The 25,210-nt window shown below is 37.3% G+C and overlaps 2 protein-coding genes across 2 annotated transcripts in view; one reads left to right on the plus strand and one right to left on the minus strand.

The window, feature by feature from the left end:
• The window catches only part of METAP1 (methionyl aminopeptidase 1), a 66,749-nt gene that overhangs the window by 26,637 nt on the left and 14,902 nt on the right, over positions 1-25,210 (minus strand). Inside the window, exon 2 of the mRNA XM_084895512.1 lies at positions 5,361-5,412. Within this exon, the coding sequence (XP_084751638.1) occupies positions 5,361-5,412 (52 nt within the window). The remainder of the gene's footprint in view (positions 1-5,360; positions 5,413-25,210) is intronic.
• LOC311610007 (PDZ domain-containing protein 11) lies at positions 15,800-16,537 on the plus strand. Its single transcript, XM_084860816.1, has one exon. The coding sequence runs from the start codon at positions 15,862-15,864 to the stop codon at positions 16,282-16,284; it is 423 nt and encodes a 140-aa protein (XP_084716942.1). The 5' UTR covers positions 15,800-15,861; the 3' UTR covers positions 16,285-16,537.

Consider the following 25,210-nt stretch of genomic DNA (forward strand, 5'->3'; position numbering starts at 1 on the left):
GGCACATGCCCAGGTTGTGGGCTCGATCCCCAGTGTGGGGCATGCAGGAGGCAGCCAATCAATAATTCTCTCTCATCATTGATGTTTCTCTCTTCCTTCCTCTCTGAAATTAATTTTTTTTTTAAGGTACAGATGAGGGGAGAGAACAATCAGTAAAAAAATCACTGAAACCTCAGTAGAAAAATTTAAGAATTACACACACACACACACACACACACACACACAAACATACCAGTTACCAGGTTACAGTTATTAATACATAATGTTGCATTTAGTGAAATGTACCTAAGACTCCTTTTCATACATAACAGACCAGACTCTCTATGGTATCTCACATCAGCAAACTGTACCTCCATCTACAATGAAAAACAAAACAAAACAAAGCAAAAACACACACACACACACACACACACACACACACACACACACACAAAACAAACAAACATACAAACAAACACTAAATAGACCTTGAATAGCAGGAATTAAATCCCTCCAGTGTCAATCTATATACCTCCCAAGGCAACACATCTTTTCCTGATTACTGCCATGCTATCACAAGTTTTGAAAGTCAGGCTTTAGGCAATTGTAGAGAAGTACATGAGAAAAATAAAACTCCCCCTTTACATTTAAATATATTTAAAGTACAAAATGGGGAAGAAAAGATGAAACCATACCATATTAAGCTAGTGAGGAATGGTGAAATGGATGAAGGTGGTTAAAAGATACAAAATTCTAGTTATAAGAAATATGTTCTAAGCCGAGACCGGTTTGGCTCAATGGATAGAGCATCCGCTTGGGGACTGAAGGGTCCCGGGTTCGATTCCGGTCAAGGGCATGTACCTTGGTTGCGGGCATATCCCCAGTAGGGGGTGTGCAAGAGGCAGCTGATCGATGACTCTCTCTCATCGATGTTTCTAACTCTCTATCTCTCTCCCTTCCTCTCTGTACAAAATCAATAAAATATATATTTTTTAAAAAAAGAAATATGTTCTAGAGATGGAATGTACAGCATGGTGACTGAAGTCAATAAAAACAACAAAAAGACAATCCAGTCAAATTTCCTCATTTTACAGATGAGGAAACTGAGGTAAGGGGAGGTTCCAGTAGCCAATCCATTTGCATTACTCTGGAAGATAATACAATGATAATATTACATATAAAGTGCAGAAACACAAAAGAATAAGAATGGAAAAACAGCCGAAACCGGTTTGGCTGAATGGATAGAGCGTCGGCTTGGGGACTGAAGGGTCCCAGGTTCGATTCCGGTCAAGGACATGTACCTTGGTTACGGGCATATCCCCAGTGGGGGGTGTGCAAGAGGCAGCTGATTGATTAGTCTCTCTCATCAATGTTTCTAACTATCTCTCTCCCTTCCTCTTTGTAAAAAAATCAATAAAATATATATTTTTTAAAAATAATGGAAAAACAAAAGAAAAGCTCTCCTGTGCTACTGAATTTTTAGTATCTTTCTCCCTAAGGAATTGAAGAAAGCCACTGTGAATGTTAATGTCAATAGGAAAACTGTCTCTCACCCCAGGACAAAACTGGACTGCATTCATTGCCTCAGGGTCAAACATTACAGAAAATTAGAGATGCAGGTCCACTGATGCCTGCTTCAGCTATGAGAAGAATCAAGTGCTTTTGTCTGGAATGAGAACAATTTTCACCTGAAACATAGGGCAGAATAACAAGATGCAGGTTTTGTTTTAACACACTCCTGCGGAGGGAGCAAGGAAAAAGAAAGATAAAACCTTTCAAAGCTTCCAGCTGATCAGCATTTCAAGTTTTCCACAATCTATTTTCAAAAGAGAATTAAAAGCAGACCTCAAATAATACATACAACCAAAGATTCCTAGATGAGATTGAAATTTGGCAAGTTCTTTTTGAATAACTTATTAGGAAAATGTACACTTCAATAGTCAGTTCATTTACATTTTAGGATCAATTTGAGCTGAGCCCTAAGTGTTAGACATGTAATGGACATCTAATTCAGCTGAACTGGACTTGGGGTTGGTAACAAAATTGCAAATTAACTGATGTTTTTCAAAAAGCTGTGAAAGCACAGGACAGTGTAAATAATACCTGAAAACTGAGTCTCACACACACACATCTGGGGATACATCCTATCCAGGCTTTAGTCTTTAAAAGGTTCTGTGCAGGCTGCCTCCTCTGGTCAGCTGACACAACAATATACCTAAGCTTTGCATAAGACAGGATCATCTGATCACAAGTCTGACTCAGTTCTTCGAGAAATGACTATTAAGTAGCTATGGAGCACTTACTATGTGCACTGTACGCATGCTCAGTATTTTACATGGATTTGTTTGCTTAATCCTCACAACAGACAAAATTTCAGCATTTTGAAGGTGAGCTCAAAGTAATGTATGCTCACAAAGCTTTGGTAGAATCAATTCTGAAACATTACATAAAACCTTCACTCTGCAATCCAAAAATCAAGCACTCTAGTTTTGAGGGTAGAGGAGTGATTATTGAGATTTGGTTTGTTATTGTTTTTTAAAGGAATTTTTACAGCATTTTTTTTGGCTACTCAAAAGACATCTATCAAATGCTTCCACCTCTTTAAGAAATGGGAGACAAGCACACTGAATAAATCAGTGATACATAAAAAGAATATAGGATAATAGAGTATGAAGATGTGAAACGCTACTATCTCCATTCTGGCAGGAAATAGGCACCTAAGCTTCAGCACTGTGTGCCTTTGATGCCTTTGTAATCTAACTGGTCCTTACTATCACACACAAAAATAAGTCCTGGCTCTAGCTGGTTTGTTCAGTGGATAGAGCGCCAGCATGCAGACTGTAGGGTCCCGGATTCGATTCTAGTCAAGGGCACATGCCTGGTTGTGGGCTTGATCCGCAGAAGGGGGCGTAAAGGAGGCAGATCAATGATTGTCTCTCATCACTGATGTTCCTATCTCTCTCTCCCTCTCCCTTGCTCTCTGAAAACAATAAAAATACATCGCAAAAAATAATTTTTTTAAAAAAAAGTCCTGTCCTTGAATCATTTATTTAATTCACACTTGAAATTTTCCTAAGATCTGATTAGCTTCTGCAATCAAGAAAGGTCCGTATGATTTCACTGGTGAATTCTACTAAACATTTAAGGAAGAAATAACACCAATGTGTACAATCTTTTCCAGAAAACAAAAGAGGAGGGAACGCTTTGCATTGTATGAGAAATAAAATTACTCTAATGCCAAAACCAAAGACATTAAAAGCAAATTACAGAAATATCCCACATGGGCAAACATATAAATCGGGCATCCTTAATTAGAGATCAGTGCACACTACATCTTAAAAAAAAAAAAAAGGAAAAAGGCCTAAGCATGTCATCTCATGACATAAACTACTTGATATCTTATCTCACTATTATTTCTTGGAATAAGTTGCTATGTTTTATGATGCCCTGTTCCTTCCTAACTAATATTCTTTCCCCCTAATTCCTTTTCCAGTAATCTTAGTTCCAGCGAGGACCCTTCCCCAGACATTCTCTCTTCTAGGACTGTCATCCTCAGTGGTGTAATCGGGATCAATTTATTAGGGGAAAGATACAGGGCTCGTCAGCTGAGGGTTGTCTCTATCCAACACAGCTCAAAGGGATCAAGAATATGAGACGCACCCACTGAAGAAAATTACCTCAAAAGACCCAAGAGGACATCACACTAAACACCACGGTACAAGTAAAACCCAATGGCCTCAGTTCAATGCAGTTAATAATTATGTTATTTTCACTTGGGGCACATCAGTAGTTTAATTCTCTTGTAGTACAGGTTTTAATGAAATAACTCACCCTTGGAAATCCAGTATTGAAGAAAGAGGCACATTTCAGTTAGTTAACAAAAGGTTGGGGTGCAGATTCATTCTAAGCTGTTTTACTAACATACTGCTTCACCTCAACCCTTCACTCACCTATGCTTTAACCTCCTGCTTATAAAATATTAATAACTGTCCGAAACCGGTTTGGCTCAGTGGTAGAGCGTCGGTCTGCGGACTGAAAGGTCCCAGGTTCGATTCTGGTCAAGGGCATGTACATTGGTTGCGGGCGCATCCCCGGTGGGGGGTGTGCAGGAGGCAGCTTGTCGATGTTTCTCTCTCATAGATGTTTCTAGCTCTCTGTCTCTCTCCCTTCCTCTCAGTAGGGAAATCAATAAAGTATATATAAAAAAATATAAAAAAAATAAAAAAAAATAAAATATTAATAACTGGCTTAAAGAGCTCTAAAATACCAAACAATTAGAAATACAGCATTTTATCTATGAGTGAATAAAACTAAATGACATTACTTAAAATCAATTTCTATATTTGATTTGAGGTAACAAATTCTGCCTTTTATGCTTTGAGAAACTCATTTATTCACAATCAGCTTTCCTCCTCTCTAACCACATTTCCTCCCACAATAGTCTAGCATTTCCATTAAATGTAGACTTCACTTTGCACAAGCACAGAAAATATTTTTTAAACTGTTGATATAAAACAATCTATCAAACTTTATTAAATGAACAAATTCCTTAAAAAAGAAAAAAACACACAAGGAGATAAATAATAAAAAAATACCAAGGTCAGTAAGCTGAAACAAAACCCTTATACCGAGGACCATGTGCTGTCTGTCTGACAAGCGTTCATCTATCAGGATTGCAATGCATAAGAACAGAAACGCCCTGCCAATTTTCAGGTAATTGTGATGGGTTGTCTGTCTTAAGCCAGCCACACTAATGACATGAATTTACAAGATGAATGGCCAGAGCAGGAAAGGCCATTTCAATCAGAGACACCGCGGTGGGTGACAGCAATAGCTAAAACAGCAGCCGACAGTTTCACTTCATGGTGTCTCACAAAGTAACATCGTAAGAACAAATTAAACATCAGAGTGGAAGTAATAACATAACATGACCAAAAAACCTGAAGTAACTGACTTTTGAGTAGAAAAGCCATCAAAATTCAAGCTAAACAAAAACAAGAGATCAGGCTAAATAAAGCCTGACAGCTCATGTCTCCCAGCCCACAATAAGCAAGCATTTCTAGCAAAGGAAAGACGGTGCCAAAGAGCAGACCTTCTCAGGTATCACTCAAGCTTATCCCAGCAACCATTCATGTTTTCATGTCACATGTCATATAACAATGTCAACAAATATATTACTCAACCACACTTTTTACATGATTACGCACCATAAAGAATAAACAATATGTTCAAATTCTAGCTGTTGAATTACACTCTTAGAATATTCAAATATGCACTTTCTGAATATTCAAACATACACTTTCAGAACTGGAAGAATTCTTATCTTTCACACAAAAGCCACTTCTAAAACATACAGTCTAGAGATGTATGATTTCACTTACTTGCTTTCTTATGTAGTAACTTGTGAGTAGCCCAACTTCCTTTAAAACATTCCTAAAAAAGCAAACATGAAAATCAGTGTTAGGCCTTCCTTTATTAGAAACATCTTAAGTAACATTGTACATAAGAAAGAGTTATTGGAAATTTCATTTACAAAAAAGAAATCTTTGACTTCATTAAATATTGAGAAAAGCTTAAAAAATGATATCTGCTTAAAAATTCATTTCAGAAAGCAGCCTAAACTCTAAATTATTTCAAATAAGCAAGAAACATTAATTTATATTGTAAATAGCAATCACAGTTACATTTCAAATTTATATCACATTATTTTGAAGTATTTTAAAATAATGTAGTGACATAATCATAAAAAAGACAAAGGAAAATGTTGCAAGTTTGATTTTCAGTCCTACTCACTTTGTTAACTGTATGCTGACAGCCCTACTAGACTGAACTCCATGAAAGAAGGGACCATGTCGAACTTACCAACATGTTCCCAGAGCCAAGCAAGAGAGCCTAAGCCTAGCACATGGTAATACTTGCTGATTGGACAAATGGATGAATGACTAGAAAGACTAAGCTTTTCACTTAGGAAAACTGGTTCATATAACATATTTCAGACACCAGCAAGAATTACTGAAGTGGAAAAACGAGTTCAAGTAATAAACTGAATTAAAATAACGAACTCAAGCAACAAATTAGAAAAATTATTCAATCATATATTACTAATGCTTTGATTTTTAGAGTATCTCCTTCAAAGAATTTAATTACTCAAATACAGCAGTCACCCTTATTACATTTTCACTTCCTGCACTTTCCGTTACCTGCAGTCAATTGCAGCTCAAAAATATTAAATGAAAAATTCCAAAAATAAACAATTTGTACATTTTATTTATTTACTATGAAATATGTTTTTATTGATTCCAGAAAGGGTAGAACAGGGAAGGAGAGACAGAAACATCAAAGATGAGGGAGCATCATCAATTGGTTGCTTCCCGCCGCTCCACACTGGGGATCGAACCCGCAATCCGGGCATGTGCCCTGACCAGGAATCAAACTATGATTTCCTGGTTCAAAGGTCGATGCTCAACCACTGAGTCACTCCAGCCAGGCCAATATGTACATTTTAAAGTGCGCTGTATTCTGAGTAGAGTGCTGAAATCTTGCGCAGTCCAACACCAGACACGAATCATATCCACACTGAGTATATACACTGCCCGCCTGTCTCAGTTATCAGACTGACTCACAGTACTGCAGGGCTTGTGTCAAATAACACTTATTTTACTTACTGGTAAAAATGGCCCCAAAGCACAAGAGTGATAGTGGCAATTTGGATATGCCAAAGAGAATCCATAAACTTTATCATGGGTCTATATGTATAGGAAAAAATATAGTATAGGGTTCATTACTACCCACAGTTTTAGGCATTTACTGGAGATCATATGGGGGGTGAGAGGGAGTAGAGGGAGAACTACTGTGTATCATTACAAATATTAAGAAAATCCACAGCTTCCTACAAATGTTTTAACTTTGCAAACATAAAAGAGTAAGTCATGGATAAGAGAAAAGGTAAGAAAAAAATATAAAATAAAACATCCCTAGAACTATGTAGCTGCTAGGCAACTCTCCTTAGGGGTTTACCCGAGGGCCTCCGAGGGCCTCCAGGGCCAGGATCTTCACTATTTCCCCTTCGCTCCCTTGCATCCTCACAGCCTGCAGCAGCTAAGCCAAGAAAACCCAGGTATACCTATTTTCTCCTACTACAACATCAACAGACTTCAAGTGTACAAAAAGGTATCCACAGCATTCTTAGATTTATTTTTATTTTTTTGAAGCTAAAACTGAGTTCAGTCTTTTGGAGAGAATGGAGATGTGGCGGGCAGAATAATGCCGTGTTTCCCCGAAAATAAGACCTACTTACAGATTTCCTTCTGAGTGAAATATAAGGCATCCCCCGAAAATAAGGCCCCCCTAGGCTAAACATGAGAGATTTGGTCCATTGATTCTGAAAGAAATGGAGTCACAAGAAATTCACCAGGAAATTCAGAATTGGATTGTTATGATGATGTTCCAGAAGATGATGAATGATTATCATTGAATAAATGAGTAAATTCTTGATACTGTAGGATTCAGTTTGTCTGGTTTGTGTTGACAACTACCGTACTACCGTACCGTATACAGGTAATAAATTTCCTTTATTTTCATTTAACAATAAATGTGTACCATATTCTTCTTCATGGAAAAATAAGACATCCCCTGAAAATAAGACCTAGCGCATCTTTGGGAGCAAAAATTAATATAAGACATTGTCTTATTTTTGGGGAAACAGGGTAGTGCACCAAAGATGTGCACATCCTAATCCTCAAAATTTGTGACTAAGTTAGGTTACAACTATGGTAAAGGGGAATTAAAGGTCTGCTAAGCAGCGGACCTTGGGAATGGGGAGGGTCTCTTTTTATCTAAATGTGCCCAATGAAATCACAAGTGCCTTTAAAAAGGTAGAAGAGGGGGGTAGAAGGAGTCAGGAAGATGTAACGATAGAAGCAGGGCAGGGAGAGATAATTACATGATTGCTTTGAAGATGGGGTGGGGGGCCATGAGCCAAGGGACACAGGCGGCCTCTGTAATGACTGAAAAGGGCAAATAACAGATTCCCCCAGAGCCTCTAGAAAGGAATGCCAACCTGCCAACACCTGATTTTAGCCCTAAGACCTTTGTCACACGTCTGACCTACAGAACTGTAAGATAAGTCTGTTGCTAAAGCTCAGATTTGTGGTAATTTGTTATAGCAATTACAGGAGGGAAAATGAGTTATTCCTATCTGTTGTCAAACTGCAAAAACTAATCACAATTGGCAAAAAGATCAAGAAATTAGTAGAAAAACACATATTTATGGCACACAGAGAGATATTATGAATACTTGAAAAGTCCTAAGAACTAAGTGATTTCTTTCAGTATTACCACACCTACTACAGAACAGAAAAGAAAAAGTCAATTTTGACCTATAATATGAACACAACCATAATAACAACTATAAAGTTGCTATTTACTGAATAGGTGCGGTATAGGCCTATATCTCATTTCATCCTCACAAAAACCCTGCAAGGCAGATGACATTATCCCTGCTCTACAAACGACAGCACTGAAGCACAAATATGCAATAATTTGTCTATCACATAACAGAACCATACCTGGCAGAAATAAGACTCAAACCCAGCATTACCTGGCTAAAGGTGATACTTTCTCACAGCTTTGCAAGGTGTGGATGGGGGTTACAGGTGTGTATGTGTATTCAATTCAAAGCATAATTTAGCACTAAACTTAGAACCAGAAAACATGGGTGTGATTAAGCTCTACCATGTATTAGCTATACCACTGTAAGCTCTAAAATTTTATCTCTAAATCTGGAAAATGATATTATTAACCATTCTCATGGATCCTCAGTTGCCTCATCTATAGAAAATGGAGTTGATTTCTCCAGGAGCAGAAAATATAGCAGATTAGAGATGATGTAAATAACATGTATGAAAGTAGTTAAGCAAGTGTCTACCACACAGCAAGTATCAATGTAAACAACACCCCAGTGCTTATAAATATGCCTGGAACTGAACAGGTTTGCTCAATATATGTTGGAGAATGAACTAAGATTAATGTGATCATATACACAAGAGCCTTCTAGTTGTAGGTGGGAATGTAAACTCTTCTCATTGCCTACTAGGACAGGCTGCAAGCTGCCTATTCCATAGCCATTCTCTCTTTGTCTTAACACCAACAGAATCCTGCTAGTGGAGGTGTAATGTACCAGCTAAAAACATCCCTGGCCTCCTTAATGATACGGGAGGCCATGTGATCTAGTCTGGCCAACAAAATGTAAGCCTAGCCGTAAGACAGGACTTCCGGAAAGCTTCTTAGAAAACAGACACGTATTTTCTATTCTTTGCCCTTTCCTGCTTCTATCAGGGAGTTGCTGCCTGAGCTGAAGCAGCAGTCCTGAGGCCACAAAGCCACAAGCAGACCCCAAGAGGCCTGGATCCCTAGTGACTGTGGGCAGAGATTGGAGTGAAGCAGTAGAACCTCTGGAGGGAGCCCTGCTGCCACCTTGATTTACATTGAGTGAAACTAATTTTGGACTTTCGGCTTCCAGAACTGCGAGAATAAATTTGTTGTTTTAATCCACTCAGTTTGTGGTGATTTGTTACAGCAGCCACAGGAAGCTGATACAGTAGCTGACCAGACATCAGGGCAAAAGAATGAATCCAATTACTAACTACGCTGAAACAGGGTGAAAGACTAATACAGCCTTTCTGAAGCTTCTTCAACTTGCATGTACTTATTTATGGAGTCAATTCCCAATTATTCATGATCATTTATAAATGGGGCAAGCAAAGGCAGATGAGTTATTTTAAGAAACTTAACTTTAGCCAGCAATATCAACTTCTTCTCTTCCTCCCTGTCCAAGCTATTCTTCATCACAGATATGACTGGCAAAGGGGTGGGGCAGATTGAAGTTTCACCTGTTTTTCCTTCCTGGCAAAAATGCTTATGACAGTTAAGACTGTCAGCAAGAAAAAGATGAGGGATGGGAAAGAAAAGAAGTGAAAGGAAAAGCTCAAAGTAGCTCTTAGAACCCCAGTTTAAAGTCAGCCAGGCCCAGAGGCAAAGTCCCACCATCGCAGAATGTTCGGTGCACCACTACTTTCCTTCACTTTCCAGGCCTTAACACTAATGTTTCCTTAACACCAGACAAACTGTCTGCATACTAACTATACTTGGTACAATTTCCCACTCATTTTCATTATGCAAGCTTAGAACAGACCAACTGAATGTCTGCCCAATGAGAACTATATATGGCTAAAGTGGTATACACACCTCCTAGGTACCAATATAGCCAATATTGTAGCACTACTATTTTTTCTGGTGGTCAGTGCACATCATAGTGACTGGTTGAGTGGCCTTAGCATATCATTAGCATATTATGCTTCTTTTTTTTAAAAGATTTTCCTCTATAGGTTTTATTTTGAGTGTGTGTGTGTGTGTGTGTGTGTTTTAATTTTTATTGATTTTAGAGAGGAAAGGAGAGGAAGAGAGAGAGATAGAAACATCAATGATGACAATCACTGATCAGCTGCCTCCTACAGGGCCCCTATTGGGGATTGAGCCCGCAACCCAGGCATGTGCCCTTGGCCAGAATTGAATTTGGGACTCTTCAGTCCACAGGCCGATGGTCTATCCACTGAGCCAAACTGGCTGGGACAGAATATTATACTTTGATTAGTTGAACGGATGATCAGACACTTAGAATATTAGGCTTTTATTATATAGGATAAGAATAAGCCAAGAAAGAGGAAGATGTGATACCGACAAGAGAGAGAAGCCAAGGGTATCTCCAGGATGATGCTTGAAGAGAGATGTAAGGGTGAATACCATGAAGCAAGCCCAGGGAGCAAGAAATTTTGCCTACAGGTCAGAGGGTCCCAAGAGAGACATTTCCAAGATAAAATTGATTAAATATCAAATGCAGTTAAAAGTGCTGAGAGGAGTTCTAAACAATTGTGAAAGAGTTTGGGGATGAATCAGTAAGTGACTAAAGGAAACTATTAAAAGAATAGGAAATAAGAAAAAGAGGAGGCCTTAACTGGTGTGGCACAGTGGATAGAACGTTGGCCTGCGGACTGAAGGGTCCCAGGTTTGATTCCGGTCAAGGGCATATACCTTGGTTGCAGGCACATCCCAAGTAGGCAGTGCGCAGGAGGCAGCTAATCGATGTTTCTCTCTCATTGGTGTTTCTAACTCTCTATCCCTCTCCCCTCCTCTCTGTGGGGGAAAAAAAAATCAAAAATATAATAAAAGAAAAATAAAAAAAGAAAAGAAAAAGAGAGGCCCGGCCCTCATGGATCAGTGGTTGAGGGTTGACCTATGAACCAGGAGGTCATGGTTCGATTCCCAGTCAGGGCATATGCCCGGATTGTGGGCTAAATCCCCAGTGTGGGGTGTGCAGCAGGCAGCCTATCAATGATTCTCTCTCAACACTGTTTCTATCTCTCTCTCCCTCTCCCTTCCTCTCTGAAATCAGTAAAAATATTTTTTAAAAGGGAGGTGGGAGTTTATAAGTTAGAAGTATTTAACTAGGTATGTGATATTTAGTTGACTAATCACTAAAATGTTACAAAAAACATTGTTACAAAAATCATTTCAATTAATGTTTTTGTAACATTTGTGCCTCTATGATGTTGATAGTAAGCCCAATTAAGAAACATTTAAATTACCTTATTGTGAATTAAGATTCAATATAATGTAAAATATTTTTTAAAATATATATACACCCACTGCTAAAGAAACCCCTTCAGCCAAGACCGCTTTGGCTCAATGGTTAGAGAGCGTCGGCTTGGGGACTGAAGGGTCCCGGGTTCGATTCCGGTCAAGGGCATGTACCTTGGTTGCGGGCATATCCCCAGTGGGGGGTGTGCAAGAGGCAGCTGATCGATGACTCTCTCTCATCGATGTTTCTAGCTCTCTAACTCTCTCCCTTCCTCTCTGTACAAAATCAATAAAATATATTTAAAAAAAAAAAAAAAGAAACCCCTTCATCGAAGTTTATAATATGAATGAGTTAATATCTTTAAAAAATCAATAAGTAATTTTAAAAGGAAAACACAGAATTTTATTTTATTTTATTTTTTAATATATTGATATTTTATTGATTTTGTACAGAGAGGAAGGGAGAGAGATAGAGAGTTAGAAACATCAATGAGAGAGAGTCATCGATCAACTGCCTCTTGCACACCCCCCACTGGGGATATGCCCGCAACCAAGGTACATGCCCTTGACCGGAATCGAACCCGGGACCCTTCAGTCCCCAAGCCGACGATCTATCCATTGAGCCAAACCAGTCTCGGCGGAAAACACAGAATTTTAAAACTAGAAGACATTTACAGTTTTATAAAAGAAATTTGTAAAGTAGCCAATTTTTCATTCAGCAGCAACTCTATTCTGCTGCTAGAGATCTTATATGATAATCAACAGATTTTTAAAATGCTATTATATTAATATAACCCACAAATAATGTTCTTTAAAGTGAATTTCATGTTCTACAGACAGTGTAATAATTTTAAATGAATGTTTGCTCATGGCCATATAAACTGTATATGTCCAGATATTTAAATGCAATTTGAGACTGAAAAGTGAACAACTTTAATGTTTAATAATGCCATGTAGGTTAAGTATCCATTTCACTGTATCACTTCCTGCAGTGATCACTGTATCCTTTGAGATCCTTTTTTAAATTACCGGTATTGTATTCTTTGAGAATTTTGGGAAAGCAATCATTCTTTTTCAAAGAAAAAAAAATATATCCATGTATGAATAAGCATGTGATGCGATTCTATTTATTCATCTAGTCATACAAATATGGAGCATATATTATGACCATAGCACTGTGCTAGGTGCTGAGCATTCAGCAGTGAACAATATAGGTTCATTCTGAAAAATATCACATGGCTAATTACACAATTACTACATATTTTAAGTCAGACCTGCTAAAAAGAAAAAGATACATAATGCTATGAGAAGAAGATGAAGAGCTGAAAATATAGGCAAGGGTCAGATGACATTAAGAATTCTGGTCTATTCTAATCACAACAAAAAGCCATTAAAGGGTTTTAAACCAAAGAACAACCTGATAAAGACTTGAGCTCATGACATTCCTGATCCCCTTCTACAAATCCAAAACTAAAACTCCTTTTTCTAAATAATATACATAATGGTATTAAAGAACTCTATAAAACTGGCTTTTAATACAAGCAGTCCTTGCTTTGCATAGTAGTGTAGAACTATAAAAATGACCAAGCAAACTATAACCATAAAAATAATCTTCACAATCAATAGAAAAAACAACAAATCCTATATATAATAAAAGTCTAATATGCTAAGTGTCCAGTTGTCCATTCATCCAATCAAAGCATGATATGCTAAGGCTGCTTAACTGCTAGCTATAATGTGCAATGACCACCAGGGGGCAGACAGTTGATTGGTAGGTTAGCTTGCTGCTGGGCTCCACCCAATCAGGACTGAGTGAGATGGGCTGGACATGCCCTGGAGGCCTCCTTCTATCTCTCCCCAGCTGGCCAACTTCCTCATCCCTCCAGGACCTCGACCTTGCACCAGTGGGGTCCCTTGGCTTGGCCTGCGCCCTCTCGCAATCTGGGACCCCTCAGGGGATGTCAGAGAGCTGGTTTCGGCCCAATCCTGCAGGCCAGGACGAAGGATCCCACTGGTGTGTGAATTCATGCACCAGGCTTCTAGTATAAAGTAATACTGAATGTCAACTATAATTTAAAAATAAAAAATTTTAAATGGCAATTGTTATATAACTTTTAATTTTTTTGTCAAAACCTTAAAAGCTTGAGGGTCCATTCATTTGTGTAAAGTGGTAGCTCTTTCATGGATTGGTCCTGGGACCAGCATCATCATCATTTCCTGGAAATTTGTGAGAAATGCAAATTATTATGCCCGACTCCAGACCTGCCGATTCAAACACTCCTTGGAGCGGGCCAGAAATCTGTTTTCAGAATTTCGGGGATTCTGATGATCGTGCAATTAAGAACCACTGGTTTAATGAATATTTTTCAAAAGAAAGATTTTGACATTTTTAATCTTTAAAAATTTTTTAGTTAATATTATAAAATCCTTTGAAATAATCCTTCAGGTCAGATAAGTAGTTCTCTTTTTTCCCTTTCAAGATTATTAATGAAGGCAGTAAGATTTCCTATTATCTTTATTTTTTAAATGTCATTTATTTATTTTAAAATATATTTTTCTTGATTTCAGAGAAAAATGGAGAGGGAGATAGAGATAGAAATATCAATGATCGGCTGCCTCCTGCAGCCCCCCTCTCCCCCCACCTGGGAATTGAGCCCTCAAGCCAGGCTTATGCCCTGATTGGTAATTGAACCATGACCTCCTGGTTCATAGGTTGATGCTCAACCACTGAGCCACGTTGGCCTGGCAATTTCCTAATATCTTGATAATTCTGTTTATTGATAACTCAGAAAAATAGTTATGTCTATCATTGTTATTAGAACCACCTCATTTTACTGTTTTGCTGACATTTCCCTGCTGTAAATGGCCTGGTGCATAGCTATAACACCTGCACATCTCTAAGGAAAACACGTGTCACCAGGAAAGTGACCACCAGAGCATAAACACAAGAGTGCTCCAGGAGAAGCCCTCTAATTCTGGCTCATGGAACAGTGCTCAAAGAGTACAAATACCCACCTTCTTTCCTCCTTCCTGTCCTCTCACATCCTAGACCACCAGGTGATCCATGAGCTCGTTTTATAGAAGCCAAAATTCTTGGGAAAAGGCATTTTCCTCTCTTAAGGGTAAAGCTGTGGTCCAGAGAAGGTGGAGCCAAACCACAAGGCTTTTTTCCTCTGCATCCTCCTGCCATTTAGCCCCAAACACGGGCACTGTCATAGAAATGTGCAGCAGAGCAAGTAACTAAACCCCCGTTTTCCAGCTAGAGGACCAAAAGAGAGGATTCCCAACGAAGACCCAGAAAGTAGCCCCATAAAGCTGTTCATAACACAAAATAGAGATGCTTCTGAAAACAGAGCTAATTGCTGTACCATCAGCCGGGTCTCAAACCACGCACTGGGAAAGCTCTAAAGAGCACTGCAAAGGCTTTGAAAACTGAAGTGGCATTGAAACCCACCACCCAAAGGAGGCAGGTCAGAACTTGCAGCCTGAATCTAACCAGATCAGTAGCCTGCCAAAATAAAAATACCAACATTCTGCACAGGATTTAAACAAGATCTCATAATATTCAAATCTCCAGGGGACAGTCTAAAATAATGTGGCATATAAAAAAAGAAATAAAATTTTAACTCATAAGGGAAGTGAGTCAACAGACACAAATGCTGGCATTCATAATGTTGGCATTAACTGACAAAGACTTTAAAGCAGCTTTTATTAAAATGCTCTAATAAGCAATCAGGAACATCCTTGAAACCCACGGAAAAAGAGAAAAATCTGCCAAGAAAAGATATTTAAAAAAATTGTTTCAAATGAAAAAAATTTTAATTGAAAAATATAATAGCTAAAATGAAAAACTAAGTGTATGGACTCAACAGCAAAGTGGAGGTGACAGAGAAAAGATTCGGTGAACTAAAAGATCAAAAGAAATTATCCCATTCAAACACAGAAAAGTTTATTTTAAAAATGAACAGCATCTCAGGGACCTATGTGATGATAAAAAAGAAAATTGCTGCCCCGGCTGGGTGGCTGTTGGTTGGAGCATCATCCCTTACGCCAAAAAGTTGCCAGTAGGATTCCTGGTCCTAGTGGGTGCGTGCATGGGAGGCAACCGATTGATGTTTCTTTCTCTCTCTCTAAAATAAAGGCATATCCTCAGGTGATGATTTAAAAGTAAAGAAAATTGCTCAGGCTGATTTGGCGGCGCGCGGAACCTGCGCTGGCCGAGGCCTTGTTGGCAGAGCCTTGCCAGAGATGGACAGCAGAATTCCTTATGATGACTACCCAGTGGTTTTCCTGCCTCCCTATGAGAATCCCCCAGCATGGATTCCTCCTCATGAGAGAGTATACCACCCAGACTACAACAATGAGTTGACCCAGTTTCTGCCACGAACCGTCACACTAAAGAAGCCCCCTGGAGCTCAGTTGGGATTTAACATCAGAGGAGGAAAGGCCTCCCAGCTAGGCATCTTCATCTCCAAGGTGATCCCAGACTCTGACGCACATCGAGCAGGACTTCAGGAAGGGGACCAAGTCCTAGCTGTAAATGATGTGGATTTCCAAGATATTGAGCATAGCAAGGCTGTTGAGATCCTGAAGACAGCTCGTGAAATCAGCATGCGTGTCCGCTTCTTTCCCTACAATTATCATCGCCAAAAAGAGAGGACTGTGCACTAGAGAGCTGCAGCCCACAACCCCTCACTTGAAATCTTCTAGGACAAGTTGGGAACCTCAGGGAAGCCACATACAGTCTCAGGCATTTCTGAGACTCCCATAGGACCCTGTTTTCCCTCCTCTCCCTCCTATTCTCTCCTCCAGAAAGAAAAACGCCATGCTGAAGAAATGTCGGTGTGGCTTTTGGATGATACTCATTGAGTGTAAAATGCTATTGAGACAAAAATAAAAGCTCTTTCAAAGATTAAAAAAAAAAAAAAAAAAGTAAAGAAAATTGCCTTATCCAGTTTGGCTCAGTGGCTAGAGTGTCGGCCTATGGACTGAAGGGTCCCAGGTTCGATTCCAGTCAAGGGCATGTACCTTGGTTGCACGCACATCCCCAGTAGCGGGTGTGCAGGAGGCAGCTGATCGATGTTTCTAACTCTCTATCCTTCTCCCTTCCTCTCTGTAAAAAATCAATAAGATAAATATTTTTTAAAAAATAAATAAATAAATAAATAAGGTCATTAAGATGATATAACAGTCTAAACTGTATATATATAATAGCATACAGGAAGCAAAAAGTGACAGAAGCGAAAGGAGAAAGAGAGAAATCCACAATACAGTTGGAAACAAAAGTTAACATCCATTCGTGATGAAAACTAAGATGACCAAAAGAGAATTGCCTCAACTTGATAAAAACAATCTACAAATCTCCAGGTAATGTCACATTTAATGTGAAAAACACAATCCTTGTTCCTAAGGAACCAGACAAGGATTTCCACTCTTAATGTTTCTGTTTAAACATAACAGCATAAGTCTTACAATGCAACAAAGCAAGAAAAACAAATTAAAAAGGCATAGACTGGAAAGGAATAAAACTGTCCCTGTTCAAAGATGACATAGTTATCTATATAAAAATACCAAGGGAAATAACAGTCCAGATCTAAAGCATCAGTTTAGCAAGGTCACAAATACATAATCAACAAATAAAAATATACTTTATTTTTATATACTAGCAAAATATAATTGAAAAACTAAAAAGAACAATGCTATTTATAATCATCTCTCCCAAAATTAAATAAATAGCATAAATGTAACAAAACACATACAGAAGCTGTATGCTGAAATCTAAGAAACAATGTTTTCTTCAAATCAACTAATAGCTAAATTAATAGAGATATCCTGTCTTCATGCAATGGAAGACTAAACAGAAAATATATCAATTCTCCCCAATTCATTTAAAAGTCCAAACTCATTTTATAAATTTTAAGTAATTTTAATCAAAATCATAACAGATTTCTTTAGGTATAGAAAACAATGATTCCAAAAGTTATATAAAAAGGCAAACAAACTGGAATAGCTAAAACTATTTTGAAGAGAAAAAAAAAAAGAATGAAATTGGAAGAATCATATATTTTTTCTTACATTAAGGGTATTTTCTTTCCAATTCTACTCTTAAAATAATGTTACTTGGGACTAATGTTGAATCTCATCAAATACATCTTAATAATCTGCAAAAAACAATTATATTTTTTGTAATTGATGTGTTATATTAATAATACCTTTTCCTATTATTTAATGATTTCTACCTCCCTGAAATAAAGAAGCTAACTATGGTTGATTATTCTTTCATATACTACATAGTGCAACTTGATCATATTTGTTTTATAAAGTGGTGGTCATTTTATGTCTCTCAATAGATATTGCTGGATATTTTAAATCAGAGTTTTCTTGCTGATCTTTCCTTTCTACCTGCCATTTCACTATTACTACCAACCCTTATTATTAATTATTATTACCAACCCTTAAAACCTAAACCTCCCAATACGTAATAGGGAAGAAGTCATTACTTCTGCTTCAGAGTCTTGTTTCAAAACTAAAAATAGCCCTGTCTTCTTCTTGAGTAAAAAGGACCAGGTGGTGAATATCTATAGAGAAAGGTTCCCATCAAGCTGGGTACAGCCATCATGCCTCCATTCAACATTTGGTAGTGGAGACTACAATTTGTTGAGAGCCTTTTTGTGTCAAACACCTCACCTTTGTATTATCTCATTCGGACTTCACACTAATCCTAGGAACTGGATATTACCATTCCCATTTTACAGACAGGGAAACTAAAGCAATAATTAAATAATTTGCCCTAATAGGTTTGGCTCAGTGGATAGAGCATCAGCCTGCAGACTGAAGGGTCCCAGGTTCAATTCTGGTCAAAGACATGTACCTTGGTTGTAGGCACATCCCCAGTGGAGGGTATGCAGGAGGCAGCTGATAGATGTTTCTCTCTCATCAATGTTTCTAACTCTATCCCTCTACCTTCCTTTCTATAAAAAATCAATAAAATGTATTTTTAAAAAGTTAAATAATTTGATAGCTCAAACAGCTATTAGGTGGCAGAACTGGAATTTGAATACATAGCTCTCTGGCTCCAAAGTCCATTCTCTTTCCACACATCTACAGGCTCCTGGGCAGTGCTCAGTAAAGGGGATAAGATCCAGCTCTCTGTACTGCCCGCATCCCCAATACCCTGCTCTGTGCATCTTTTATATTTGGCTGCCTCTGAGTTTATCCTTTATAATAACCCAATAAAAATGAATAAAAACAATCTAGCAGCGGATAGTGGAGAAAGGAAGAAGCAGATGACATTAAGGTAAAAGGAGACAGATTTAAGAGAAAATGCTAAATAAACAATTATAATAAGAAATGAAAAAGGGATAAAGTCAAAGGAAAAAAACAAACACAAGATTGGCATCAAACAGAATCATATTTATCTCTTAAACATTCAACAAAAGATTAAATGTTTTCATTCACAGAGCCTATATCACTGTATGTTAATTCTCTTACCAACAGTAATTATTCCTTTATTAGACATTATAGTAACCCATGTTATCAAGCATGGGAAAATAGAATGTTCCTACTAAATTCTGCTGAATAATATGATGATTAAGAGATGTACCATGTACCTTGCAAACTCCTGAGGCTACACAGCGATTGCCCCTGAGGAAGTAGATAAATTAAGGAGAGTGGGGAGCCAGGCAGCCCTCACTTTAAATTCTTAACAGCCAACAAGGCATGTAGGAGTCAGCCAGTCAGTGTTTCACTCTCACCTTCGATGTCTCTCTTTTTCTCTCTCTTTTCCTCCCTCTCCCTCTTCCTCTCCCTTCCTCTCTCTAGAAATCAATTAAAAGATAGTTTATATACAATAAATTACAATTAGTATAACTTCTAAAATGTACAGTGCATATATATTAAGGCTTATGTCCTACAGCCAGTATTTTAACTTGAACACCCATCTGTTTTCTTATTCTGAGTTAAGGCAACTTGTCTCTGGAAACAGACATTGTATGAATTAATATAGCAGTAAGGCAACGTGTTTATACTTTCCTGCTCACAGCATGACTAGACAGTTACTCTCTGACCCACAATTGAGTATCTCCACAGTGGCCAAAACACACTGCCCACTTCTTTCAACCTCTTCCCTGGGGAACATGAGCCTTCTGGTGAACTAGGTTTAACAGACCGGCAGCCAGAGAAACCGTCCGGTTACCATGTTTTCCGGCGTATAAGACGACCCCCTAATTTTACAGTTAAAACATAGGTTTAGGCGTATATTTCCTTCGCTCCCACCAATCTCATTAGTCTCCCAACATTGCTGTCTTCAGTGACCACCCCTTACAGGGGTATGTCTACACATTCCCCATTTTTTTATTGTTCCTAGTTTCTCCACTGGCAAGGTAATGTCATTTACAATATGACAACATCCAGAACCCAATCATCAAATGTCCCTCAATTTTAAATGAACACTTTCCTAATTGAAATGCTTGCCATCTGGAGTGTATCAGAGTAGGTTTTAAACATTTTTTTCTTCTCAGCCCTCTTGACCACAGAACTCATTTTAAAAAGAAATATAAACAATCTTCAGTATTTAAAACAGAACAAAAGAGCTGCTCTGACTGAGACTGGAGCAGGGAGTGGATGCCATTCTCACTTGTACGTATTTCCATACGTGTAATTCAAACGAATCACATTACATAATCAGATGTCTTCTCCTCCATTCAAACTTTATCTCCCTTAAGAACACAGAAGATGACAACTGGATTTAAATAGTATATTCTCTGTAAAACTGTCCCCCTTTAGCTATCACTGCCTCTACAATGTAAATAATGGTATATTCCATTGTCATCTCTATTGATTTTATTTTCTCAGGTAAACGCTAAACAAACTAAAAACCGTGTAAGTTTTTTAAAGACATTATATTTCAAAACCCTTCTCCATCCTCACTTCATGGAGGGCAGAGTAAAAAACCCAGGGTAATCTGTAAAGACAACATTTAGGACACACCTTAAGCATTCAATGAAAATTATTTTCCTTTCATATCTATTCTGAAAAGTCATAAGCTATGGACCAATTACCAAATTTAAAAATAATCATCCTTGATTCTACTTCGGCAAACACACTCCTGAAAAAGTAGAAGATGTTTTACATTTTTCAAACTACTTGGTTTTCAACTCTGCCCACATCAGTTTTTCTCCCAACTGTATTTTCAATCTAGTCATCATCACCTAACATTTTGAAGTTCCACACATTCATTAAAAAGTAGCTATTCAAAGTTTTGTGTTTTCCTTAGAGCACTTCATGGTGCTTATATTTGATTCATGAAACATATCAAATTTCAGCTTTTAATAAGAAGACTAATAGGATTGTTCTCATTAAATCAACTGAAGAACTGTCTCACAAAACAGTTTAATTAGCTAATGGCTTGTACTTCAAGATTATATGAGGATTCAAGTAAGTGAAGAAATAAATTCTCAACTGTATAAGAATACCCACCTTCCTCTCACTTGATGAGGCCATGAAGCAATCGGTTCATGGTCTTCAAAATGACTGATGGCATCAAGAACATTTTCAAATCTCCTAAAAGCTAGCTGGAGGCTCAACAGTGTTCCTTCCCTAAACCACAATCACTCTTTTCTTCTATTCACATTAGACTAGAACTACTCAATACTTTATATAACTATCTTTTCCCTGAAGAATACACTTCTGACTCCTTAATTGGGTGGTCTTTCCCTCCTTATCTCTGAAAAAAAAAAAAAAAATGCACCAATAAACTAACTAAATTAGATTTAGAGTTTCCCAGACAAATGCCACACTTTCTTTTCCTTTGCATAATCTATTCTATCTGCTTCTGACATTCACCTTTATATCAGTATCCTCTACCCTTTCAGTTCTATTTCAAATGCTATCTTTTCCATAAAGTGTTCAGATGACACACACTCCCACCCTAAGCCTAAAAGATCCAATGTATTTATTCAGTATTCGTTGAGAGCTCTTTGCCTTCTGCCTTATTTTCCACCTATTTAACAACTACAACTCAGTCTACTTAACAACTACAACACACTGTCTATTACAACACACCTTTTATAAATCATAGTTAAAACTTTTATTTTCGCCCCAAGAGAACACACTTTTTCTTTACTACAGCAGATATGTACCAATTTTAGGAGCTGACAGAGGATTCTCAGTCCTGGCGACATATTAGAATCACCTATAAAGCTTTTCTTTACAAATACACATGCTGTTCCCTGTATCAAATTAAGTCAGAAACTCAAAGGATAATCTATGTAGGTGAATCTTATTTATTTGCAGGATTATGAATCACTAGAGAATAAAAAAGTACCACCAGAGTTGAGAGATTTGTATTTTAATTTCTATGTCAGAGCAGGTAATTTCCTATTTTACTCTTCTTATCTAGTCAATCCCAACATCTCCTACTCTATTTTAGGCCCTACTGACTTGCCAAACTACCAAAGCAGCTTCTCAACTGGTTTCCCTACATTAACCCTTTGTTATCTCTCCCTAATCCTTTCCTATTCTGAACCATCCTACAAGTATTTGCTAGAATTAACATTAAAAGGTTTCATAATGTGACCACTTACCCACTCATCCCCTTAAGGACCTGTATTACCTTCATCTTTTCCACCATCTCAAAACTAAAATCAATTCATGTTGATGAGGGCATGAGCAAATGGGTACAACACACAATGTTAATGAAAGTGCTGAATGGTCAGCTGGTATTATGAAAGCTACAGGTATCAAATATAGCATACAGCCCTAACCGGTTTGGCTCAGTGGATAAAGCATCAGACTATGGACAAAAGGGTCCCAAATTCAATTCCGGTTAAGGGATTCTAACTCTATTCCTCTCCCTTCCTCTCTGTAAAAAGTCAATAAAATATATATATATAGCATGCATATAAATACTTAAACATATTAATAAAAACAGATATGGGGTGGGACAAAAGTAGGTTTACAGTTGTTCATATGAAAAATAATACAATTAATAAAGAATAATATAAAAGTAAATTCGTGTTTCTCATACGAACAACTGTAAACCTACTTTTGCCCCATCCAGTATACCAATACACAAAAAACATACTTTGACACAGTAACCCCACTTTCAGAAATTTAACCAAAGAAAATAATCTGACAAATGAGCAAAGATATATGCAAATTTAATGTTCACCGCAGCATTTATAATAGTGAAAAATGGATGAGACTTTAGGTACCCATCAATATAAAATATTATAGGTAGATAAATTATGATCCTACAATGTAGGTGAAATCTATAGCCATTAAAAGTAAATAAATGGGCATATGAAGAAATCTACATTGGTTTGGGTCTTAAAAAGACAAGTTAAAAGGAAAACTGGAAAATCTAAAATAAAAAGGAAATAAACAATGCACTCTAACACAACGAATGGGGTCAAAGAGGAATACACAAAGGAAATAAGAAAATATGTTGAGACAAATGAAAACAAAATATCCAACATACCAAATACAAAATATACCAAAATTTATGGAATGCAGCAAAAGCAATACTGGAGGAAAGTTTATAGTTATAAACAAACATATATTAAAAAAGATCACTAACAACCTAACTTTACAACTGAGGAAAAATAAACATAACTAAATCTAAAAGTAGTACCCTTTCATGATAAAAACACTCAATAAAGTAGAAACAGAAGAAGCCATCTCAACATAATAAAAGCCACATATGAAAACTGACTGCTGACATCACAGTCAATGGTGAAAAAGAGTGAAAGTTTTTCCTTTTAATACCAGGAACAAGGAAAGAATGCTTTCTTTCAGCACTTATATTCAATATATTATTGGAAGTCTTCCCCAGAGCAATTAGACAAGGAAAAGAAATAAAAGGAAAAGTGAAATTATCTTGGATCACATAAGACATGATTTCACATTTGTGACCACTGAAGTGACCAGTAGCATATTACCATAACATGTCTTTTTGGTAGAAATATTATTCTGTCAATATTAGGTGGAATGGTAATTTATTCACCAATTGATGAGGGAAAACTCTTTCTAACAGGTAAAAATAATCAGCTATTAAATGACAATGGGGCTGAAACCGGTTTAGCTCAGTGGATAGAGCATCGGCCTATGAAATGAAAGGTCCCAGGTTCAATTTTGGTCGGGGGCATGTACCTTGGTTGCAGGCACATCCCCAGTGGGAGGCAGCTGTCGATGATTCTCTCTCATCGATTATTCTGATTCTCTGTCCCTCTCTCTTCCTCTCGGTAGAAAATCAATAAAATATATTTTTTTAAATTAAAAAAAATAAAATAAATAAACGATAATGGGGAGTGGTTGAGGGTAGGTATCACCTTTTGTAACCCACATTAAAATTATCAGGTAAGAAAAGCAAATACATGGAAAAGCAAATGTATGATAACACAAAATTCAGTATAAGGGAGTACCGGCCTTTTGGTTGTACTATTTTACCAAAATATTCTTTTTAATAAATTAGGTAGTAAGTACTGTATCATGTTTCTACTGTATCATTATGGATGATTTATTATCAGTCTTTTATTCTACTCAACATTTAATAAAATCATTTGAGAGAAAAAAAACATATTACATATAAATCCTTGACTTTAAGGTACTAAAACCTCAATTCCAAAAAAAAAAAAAAAAAATTATTTATGTAATAGCTGCATTTATATTTTTCTCTACATTTACTTAATAAACAATGCAAAGTTATCAGTATTCAAATAGTCAAACACATCACAAACACTAATTAGTAAAATAATTAGAAATAAAATCAATCTCATTTGAAAAAAAAAAAGCCATGTCCTACTCGGAAAAAAATATAAACCTCTGCCATGTCTAAAACCTTACATTTACCTATTTTACTGAATGATTTAAGCTCATAGCTTGATGAATAAGACAGTGTAACTGTCAAAATCTGAAGCAAAGGTTGCCCTTCTGTACCTTTTTATCAGGCAGAATCATTAAATGCAGGTTCACAATGTGGAAAAGCCTCTGCTGACTCCACATTATGATGATAAGGAAATTGCAAGTCTTAATTTCACTTGTAATTTATACCCTACGTACCCTTTAGAGACATGGGCTTATGACCCAAATAAATGCCCCATCAGCAAACCCCAGCTGACAGGGTTTTTAGGAATGCTTTCCCACAGGTATGGCACAGCTCTGGTTAATCAGCAAGAAGTCCCTACTGAACTTTGCAATAAAACTGTAAGTTCCTGGAGACAAAATTGGGAGAACTTTTTTTTTCTTTTAAATAAGAACACTTTAACATGAGCTCTAACTTCTTAACAAACTTACCTGTCAATACAATTTTCATTATTAGAGATACAATGTTAAATAGCAGCCATCTAGACCTTATATTCCCCTGGCATGACTGAAACTTCATGCTGTTTATCAGTAACTCCAGAGTTCTCCCTCCTCAGGCCCTAGTAACCACCACTCCCCTCCCCGATTCTATAAACATGACTATTTTAGATACCTCATGTCATGGAATACCTCGTGTCATGCAGTATTTGTTTTTCTGTGACTAGTGTATTTAATTTAGCCTTTTTCATCCATGTTGAGGCATAATGCAGAATTTCCTTCCTTTTTTAAGGCTGAA

The sequence above is a fragment of the Pipistrellus hanaki genome (genome assembly GCF_964339955.1).
Source record: "Pipistrellus hanaki genome assembly, chromosome: 1".
In the NCBI taxonomy this organism is placed as follows: domain Eukaryota; kingdom Metazoa; phylum Chordata; class Mammalia; order Chiroptera; family Vespertilionidae; genus Pipistrellus; species Pipistrellus hanaki.